Here is a 9137-nt window from a genome sequence, read left to right as displayed (position 1 = left end):
GATGCTGCTTGGCCTGCTGTGTTCATCCAGCTCTACACCTTGCTATCTCAGATTCTCCAGCATCTGTAGTTCCTACTGTCTCTGAAAAAAATCTTCTACTGGTTGCCTCAAGTAGAGATTCATAGATGTACAGCACATAAACTGACGCTTCGGTCCAACTCATCCGTGCTGACCAGATATTCTAAATTAATCTAGTCCCATTTGCCAGCATTTGGTTCATATCCCTCTAAACTCTTCCTATTCATGTATTGATCTAGATGACTTTTAAATGTTGTATTTGTACCAGCCTCCACCAATTCCTCTGGTAGTTCATTCCATACATGCACCATGCTCTGCATGAAAATGTTACCCCTTAGGTTCCTTTTAAATCTTTGCCGTCTCACCTTAAACCTATGTCCTCTAGTTTTGGACTTCTCTACCCTGGGGAAAAGACCTTGGCTGTTCACCCTATGCATGTCCCTGAAGATTTTATAAACTTCTATAAGGCCACCCCTGAGCCTCTCACGCTCCAGAGAAAATAGCCCCATCCTCTTCAGCCTCACCTTATAGCTCAAACCCTCCAACCCCAGCAACATCCTTGTAAATCTTTTCTGAACTCTTGCAAGTTTCACAACATCTAAGATCAACAATGGTTTGTTCCTGGATCACTTTTTCTGGATCAATTGCTATTTTAAGGATGTTGAGGTCAAGACATGCATAGAGGCTGAAGTGAAATATGTTGATTGTGAATTTCATACATTTCTTCAACTCTCTTACATTATTTGTGCTACAGTGTTACCAGTAGCACAATATTAATCTTCAGACTTACACCACTGGATCATGCAGTTTCATCTCTGTACTAGCAGATACATCAGCCATGGTATTTGCTCTGATAGGACAGTGCCCCTGTATCAGACTTAATGAAACATCCATTAACATAAACAAGTTCTGTGAAACTGGAGTTGGTTGAAATGCCTCTTTTATCCTTTCTCCTGGCGGTTGTCATATTTTATAGAATCATAGAATCCCTACTGTGTAGAAACAGGCCATTCAGCCCAACAAGTCCACACCAACCCTCTGAAGAGCCTCCCACCCAACCTGCACATCTTTGGAGTGTGGGATGAAACCAGAGCACCTGGCAGAAACCCATGCAGTCACGGAGAGAACAATGTAAATTCCACATAGATAGTTGCCCGAGGGTGGAACTGAACCTGGGTCCCTGACACTGTGAGGCAGCAGTGCGAGCCACTGTGCTGCCCTATGTATTGATATTTTGTATGACTAAGCATGTTTTTTTAAACTGTGTCTTACTTCTGCAGATCATTTAGAAGTGACCTATAGTTTTACAGATATAGGATTCTTTTGCCATAGCTGGGTACTTCTTCCGTCTGTGAGCTGTTTTTGTTCCAGAGCTTCAGCTTCCGAGTAGCTCGCCATGATCGTATAGTGGTTAGTACTCTGCGTTGTGGCCGCAGCAACCTCGGTTCGAATCCAAGTCACGGCATTGCGGGTTGACAATGACACGGCATTGGAAGCATTTGTTTGGGGCAGCACGGTGGCTCAGTGGTTAGCGCTGCTGCTCACAGCGCCAGGGACCCGGGTTCGATTCCAGCCTCGGGCGACTGTCTGTGTGGAGTTTGCACATTCTCCCCGTGTCTGCGTGGGTTTCCTCCGGGTGCTCCGGTTTCCTCCCACAATCCAAAGATGTGCAGGTTAGAGTGGATTGGCCGTGCTATATTGTCCCATAATGTCCAGGGATGTGCAGGTTAGGGTGGATTGGCCGTGCTAAATTGTCCCATAGCGCCCAGGGATGTGCAGGTTAGGGTGGATTGGTCATGCTAAATTGTCCCATAGTGTTTAGGGATGTGTAGATTAGGGGGATGGGTCTAGGTGGGATGACCTGAGGTTCGGTGTGGACATGTTGGGCCGAAGGGCCTGTTTCCACACTGTAGGGATTCTATGATTCACAGCATTGATACTGTTAATATCTGCTGTTTGGTTTCCTTATTGTGTTTGCTGGTCACATATGTGTCTTACGCTGCTTATACCTTACCGTAGACAGCTCCTGTTGCTCTCCTTTGGTAAAGTTACTTATCTTCTCTCAGACTTGATGGATAGTCCTCCTGGTTTCTGCTTCAAGCACAATTTGAATAGCTTTCTTCAAAGTCAAACCCCCTTTGTACTGCAATAGATCTCACAAAGGCTTATCAATAATTACAACAATTCATTTCTAGCATGTGTCACTGATTTCAAAACTCCATAGTCTTAGTTTTCCACTACTTATGAAGGTCAATTAAAGAAATTATATGTGGATTCGATTTGATGCTGAATTCTTCTTTTAGATCTTGCTATTTCAAGAATTTTGTTTATTCTCTGATTAAAGCAACCAATAAAAGCTTTGAAGAATTTCCTTAAAATTGCCTTTCATATTGGACAATTTCTAACATCATCGCATCAGCTATAGGTTGTATCAAATGCAATAATTTATACAGTTGATCAGCGTCCATCTCTGTGTTCAGTTTGACTCATCTCTGATATTATATCTCAATGCTATTTCTCATGCCATTTCTTCTCAATATGATTTGATTATCTTCTTCCTTTAAACCTCACTCACCTCTCTCTCTGTCTTTCTCTATGTCTACCCTTTATTTTGTCTTCCAATCTGTCTATCACTTGTCTCTCAATTCCTTTCCTCTATCCCTGCTCTCCCAGACCTGCAATGCATCCTTCTTCTCTATTTCTCTGACCCCAGTATCAGTCAATCCTTAACCACCATTCCTCCAATTGCTGAGTACCCCCTCAGTGTTGACCATCCAACAGTGTCACAACCTCTTCTACACTAACCTGCTGACAGTGCAGCACTCCATGAATGGGACTATTAATCTGGAATCTTGTGCGCATGTTACAACCATGTTTCAGCCTCTTGAACACAGGGTTGGACATCTTGGAGAAAACCATTCTTACGATACAAAATTCAGACATTGGCCCTTGTCCTCTCTAGGCTCCTTTGACGGCCATTTGAGCTTTCTGGTTTTGTCTTGTCTCACCTCTGCCTACCCTCTTCCAAACTGTCATACTCTGGAGATCAAGACTCTGTCTTCTAGTTACTAGTTCTAATGCCCTCCATCTTCAAATCCTGCTTGGCCATGCTTTGGCGGTGGGATCTGAATGATCAGGGGTGTCTGACCCAGTGGTGAGTTTGCTGTTCTTTATCGTGGAACAAAACAATCACATGGACCATTCTCAGCCAGTTCCCTCCAGCAGCTTAAATCAGCGGCCTCCTCTTTCGCATTGGCATACCTTGCGCTGAGATCACTGAAGGCAGTGTGCAGAGGCCTCTCCTTTTATTCCCTTGCGACTGCCAGACACTGGGGTACCGTGTCGATTATTGATCGTCCAGTTCTGAAACTGCACCGGGTTTCAGGCTAGATAAGTTCAGCCAGGATGGACAGATCGCAGGACCAGGACTGGGATGTTAAAGTTGCCCACTTTCTCAGACAAGGTCACTGTAGAAAGTTCGGGTGGTTAATACCTTGGCGTTTTGGCCCTAGCAACTGAGTGAACAGCTTTACTAGACTGCAGCTTCGATATCCATGTCCCTTGATGTTTTTACTATCTCAAAATGTATCATTCCCCACATCTCTCAATGCCTTGATTTTCGCTGTCTTGAGTACACTTAAAAACTGAGTTTCCTCCTATCTCTGGGCTTGAGAATTCCAAAGCTTCTTCACCCTCTGAAGAGATTCCTCCATTTTATGTGGCCTACACCTTATTCTGAGACTCTGTCCCTGTGGGTTTACACTCACTGGCCAGGGATGAAACATCAACATCCACCCTTGGGAACGTTGCAACTTTCAATGAAATCACCGCTCATTCTTCGAAACTTTTAGGAGTACGGATCTTGCTTTCTATCCCACCATCTCAAAAATCAGTCAGGTGAATCTCCACTGAACGCCCGCTACAGCTAGTCTATCCTTCTTAGATAAGGAGACCAACTCTGTCTGGACTCCCGGTGAGGTCTCAGCAAAGCTGTAAACAATTGCAGCAGGACTCTGTACTCAGCTCCCTTTGTGATAAAGGCCATCATGCCATTTGCCTTCCCAGTAGCTTGCTGCACCTGTGCACTAGCTTCCATGTTAACCTGATATGTACCAGAGAGTGATGTGTATCACAGTCGGTGCTGTTCAGAGCGTCACGGTGGCATCGATCAGGTTCCTGATCCTGGATGTCTCCAGGAGCAACCTTTCTTCCGCCAGTAAGGCGTTGATGACACAGAGCTGGTGGTGTCCTCTGAGCTCAAGCAATCTCTGTTGTCGTTTTCTCTTGATGAGGCTGTGTCATGGACCACATCATGGTCTGCACCCACTATTGTGTTGAAGACCAGACCCCACACCCCCCCCCCCCCCAACTCCCCCCACCACAGCCCCAGAGTGTATTGACGGCAGGGATCCTGCTGCTAGTAATGTCCTCAGGGAAACAGTCTTTTACAGTTGACGACAGCATTGCAGGATACTCCTGGGGTTAATAGGCCCCATTTGAGTTGAGAGATGGGTGTGAGGACTTGCTCTAAGCTGTTAATGAGGAGGGTGAGGTGTTTCTATCCTTGAGAATAGTGAGCTTGAGGCCACCGTGCTCTTAGGTCTTTCCTTTGAAATCATCCAGATCGTATAAACAATGGCAGGAGTAGACCATTCAGCCCCTTGAGGCAGTTGTACCATAATAAGATTGTGGCTGATCTGGCTGTGGTCTTAATTCTATTTTCCTTACACACACACACAGACACACACAGATAATCTACCTAACTCAGCCTTGAACATATTGAGTAACTCAGCCTCCACTGATACAGAATTCCACAGAATCCCCACCCTCAGAGAGAAGAAATTCCTTCTCAGCCCTGTATTTAATGGAGCATCCCTTTCTTTAGATTGTGTCCCAGAATGAGAGGAAAGATCCTGTCAGCATCCACCCCTCTCTGCATCTTAGCTGTTTCCAAATGATCCTCTTTCATTCTTCTAAACTCCAATGAATAAAGACTGAATCCTTTCCCATAAAGCAAACTTTTCATTTCCAGGAATCAGCCTAGTGAACCTTCTCTGAACTGTTCCTGGGACAAATATATCCCTCTGTATGTAAGGAGACCAGAATTGTACACTGTACTAATGCCCTGTACAAATGTAGCAAGATGTCCCCATTTTTATATTCCTCTCTCCATAGTAAACACCAATATTTTATTTGCCTTCCAAATCACTTGCTGCATTTGTGTACTAGATTTATGTGACTTTTTTACCACCAAATTTTAAGTTTAATATTGATCTCGCTCTTTGTTCACCTTCTCAGCCATAATATTATATTCCTCACTCTGTTCTATTACCCTAACGCACTTTGTATTATGATCTGCCTGGGGTTAAAACAAAATAAAACTTTTCACTGTACCTAGGTACATGTGACAATAATAAATCAAATTGAATTACACCCAGATCCCTCTGCCCTGCAAGATGATACAAGCTCTCTTCATATAAATAATATTCTGATTTCCTGCTAGAGTGGACAACCTCACTATCTGTAAAATATTACTCCACTTGCGTAACTGCTTCCCATTCACTTAATCATCAAACCAAGGAGCAGGAGTAGGTCATTCAGACCTTTGAACCTGTTCAACTATTCAACATTAGCATGGCTGATCCTCTCTCATTGCCATACTCCTGCTTGCTCCCCATCTCCCTGGATGTCTTTAATATCTAAAAGATATATCTAACTTTTTCTTGAATACATTCAGTGACTTGACCTCCACAGCCTCCTATGCTAGGGAATTCCACAGGTTCATTACCCTTTCAGTGATGAAATGTTTCCTTATCTCATGGTCTGCTTCATATACAGAGATTTTTTTACTCCTGGTTCTAGACTCCCCAACCGGGGAAAACATCACCCTTGCATCTAGTCTGTCCAGCCCTGTTAGAATTTTATACATTTCAATCAGATCCCTTCTCATTCTTCTAAACTCTATTGAATAGCGGCCCAGTGGAATCAATCTCTCCTCATTGGATGTCATTCCTGGTGTTAGCCGAGTGAACATCTGCTGCACTCCCTCTATGCAAGTATATCTTACCATAGATAGGGAGGCCAATATTGCAAGTAATATTCCAGATACTGTCTCACCAAGGCTCTGTATAACTGCAGTAAGACATCTCTAAGTCTGAACTCAAATCCTCTTACAATGGAGGCTGTTATACCATCTGTTGTCCTAATTGCTTGCTGCATTTACCTGTTTACTTTCATTGCGTAGTGGACAAGGACATTCAGGTGCCTTTGTACATCTACACTTCCCAATTACCATTTGAAAAACATTATGCCATAACAATAACGTATCCATATCTCTTTGTGTTCTCCTCACAACTAGCTTTCTTACCTACCATTGTATTATTGACACACTTGGCTACCATACTCTCAAGCCCTTCCTCAAAGTCCCCTGAAAATGGATCAAATGTAGTTGAGGCCACTAAATCCGGAGGCATTCCTTTGGTTTTACAACCTCAAACCAAGCCTTTTATCCTGTATCGCTCTTGCCGTGCTTTAGCCAGTCATTCTCTGTGTCAAACATGGCAACCATCTTTGGCCTATTTGTGACTCCAGACCTACGTCAATGGGGTTAACTTTTCACTTCCCTCTGAAGTGGCCCGAGCGAGCCACTCAGTTCAAGGGATGGGCAGTAAATGCTGTTGTAGCCAGTGGCACCCACATCCTGTGAAAGAAGAAAAATTTAATGCAAATGACAAGGTTTAGCATTGGACCGGTTGCTGGGATTGCCGGAGAATGTAACATGAGAATTAAGAGTGGAAGTAGGCCATTCAGCCCCTTGAGACTGCTCTGCCATTTAATACAATCATGGCTGATCTCATTTCGGCCTCAACTCCACTTTTGTGCCCACCCCGCATAATCCTTTAATCTATTACTATAAAAAATATTGTTTCCCTAAATTTATTCAGTGTCCCAGCATCCACCACACTCTGGAGGAATGAATTCCACAGGTTTGTGACCCTTTGAGAGAAGTAATTTCTCCTCATTGCTGTTTTAAATCTGCTCCCACCCCAATCCTAAAACTATGACCGCTCTATTGCCCTGCATCTTTTCCAAGTCTACTTTACCAAACCCCTTTAGCACCTTCTATACCTCAATTAGATCTCCTCTCATTCTTCTAAACTCCAGACAGTGTAAGCAATCACTGTTCGTAAGGCAAGACTTTCATCTCTGCAATCAATCTAGTGAACCTTCTCTGAACTGCTTCAGATGCAATTGCATCCTTCCCCAAGTAAAGGGACCAAAGCTGTCTCACCAATGCTTTGCACAGTTGCAACAACGCTGCAGTGATGACCTACTCAGGCATCTGTTTGTCCAGGCACCACTCTTGGATTTTTGTTAGGGTTTGTTCTCTCAGCCTTTGACTATTTAACATGCTTGCCTTCATTGCTCAGACCTTTGCATATAGGAGTTGGGGCATTATGTTGAGGTTATACAGGACATTGGTGAGGCCTCTTCTGGAGTACTACGTCCAGTTCTGGTCACCCTGTTTTAGAAAGGGCATTATTAAGTTGGAGAGGGTTCAGGAGAGGTTTACCAAGATGTTGCCGGAAATTGAGGGTTTGAATTATATGGATAGGCTGGGACTCTTTTCACTCGAACATAGGAGGGTGGGAGGTGACCTTATAGAGGTTTATAAAATAGTGAGGGTTATAGATAAGGTAAATGACAGATGTCTTTTCCCTAGGGTGGGGAATTTCAAGACTAGGTGGCATATTTTTAAGGTGAGACAAGAAAGATTTTAAAAAAAGACAAGAGGGGCAATTTTTTTTTACAGAGTGGTTTGTGTGTGTAATGAACTTCTACAGGGAGTGTTAGATGTGAGTACAGTTACAACATTTTAAAAGACATTTAGATAAGTACATGAATAAGAAATGTTTGGAGGTACATGGGCTAAGCATAGGCAGGTGGGACTAGTTTAGTTTGGGATTATGGTTTGATTTGGGACTGGTTGGACCGAAGGATCTGTTTCCATGCTTTATGACTCTAAGACTCCCTCAAGATGTCCACACGGCACCCGGCATATTCATTCCGACCGGGCAATTGGTTCAAGAGGGCCAGGCTTTGTCTGTTTGCCAGTGGGGAGGCTACACATTGCAGGTCTAGACGAGAAAGAAAAGTCCTCCAAATTCTACCAGTAGTCAAGATGGGGAGGCGTCGCGGCAGACTTACCTCTAGCAAAGCTGTGTAAGGTTCAGTAGAAGTGAGCACATAGACTTCAGAGCAAAGGTTGGATGGACTTGACTTGTTTGCACTGGAGTTCAGAAGAGGCAGGGGTGACTTGTTTTGAAGTGCTTAAGATCCTGAATGGTCTCAACAAAGTGAAAGGATGTTTCCTCGTGTGGTTCAAACTGGGAAGGCACCAGTTTCAAATTCAGGCTTACCCTCTCAGGGCAGGGAGAAGGAGAATTTCTTCCCTCTCGGAGCATTGTCCAACCTCACAACTGTCTGCCTGAAGGGGCCATTGAATATTCTTGAGTCGGAGGTGGATGGATTCATGTCAGGGAAAAGAACAAAAGATTATCGGGGGTTTGGAGGGGTGTAATCGATGGTAATATGGAATTTGGACCATAAACTGATCAGCCGTGATCTTATTGAATGGTGGAGAAGGCTTGAGGGGCCGTAAGGCCTACTTCTGCTCCTATTTCAGGGGAAGATTTGCAAACTTGGTGTCTCGTTCCAAGCCTAGCCAGGGGAACTGAGAAGCAGCCACTGATTGGGAACGCATGCTAAAGCTGTTCCCAAAACACACCAGATGCAGTCACTTTGACCGGTTGGATGTACCAAAGAATGTTGTGACGAGTCCACCCACCTCGTCCACTTTCGAAGAAGCCCAGGGAGAGTTTACTGCTGCACTTGGACCAGGGTTCAGAGTAATCGATCCGTGTCAACAGGTTGGACATCATCTGATTGGAACTTGGCAGCTCCCCGACTTGTGTACAGATATCTGAACTGTCATGCGGCATACCCAGGAGATGCCCTGAAGATTCAAAATAAAGAGGAGGCCAATTAGTTAGAGGCTTCAACAGTCCCCATCAAACACTGCCAGGACAGGGACAGCACAGGGTTATACGCAGAGTAAA

General features: G+C 44.2%; 1 protein-coding gene across 1 annotated transcript in view; it reads right to left on the bottom strand.

Moving 5' to 3' along the window:
• The window catches only part of LOC125481187 (A disintegrin and metalloproteinase with thrombospondin motifs 5-like), a 25418-nt gene extending 16389 nt beyond the window's left edge, over positions 1–9029 (bottom strand). The window contains exon 1 of the mRNA XM_048592403.1: positions 8867–9029. Within this exon, the coding sequence (XP_048448360.1) occupies positions 8867–9020 (154 nt within the window). The 5' untranslated portion in view covers positions 9021–9029. The remainder of the gene's footprint in view (positions 1–8866) is intronic.
• Between the last annotated feature and the right edge of the window lie 108 nt (positions 9030–9137).

The sequence above is a fragment of the Rhincodon typus genome, unplaced genomic scaffold (genome assembly GCF_021869965.1).
Source record: "Rhincodon typus isolate 14 unplaced genomic scaffold, sRhiTyp1.1 hic_rhity00001160, whole genome shotgun sequence".
Lineage (NCBI taxonomy): Eukaryota > Metazoa > Chordata > Chondrichthyes > Orectolobiformes > Rhincodontidae > Rhincodon > Rhincodon typus.
This window is presented reverse-complemented; position numbering and strand designations above follow the sequence as displayed.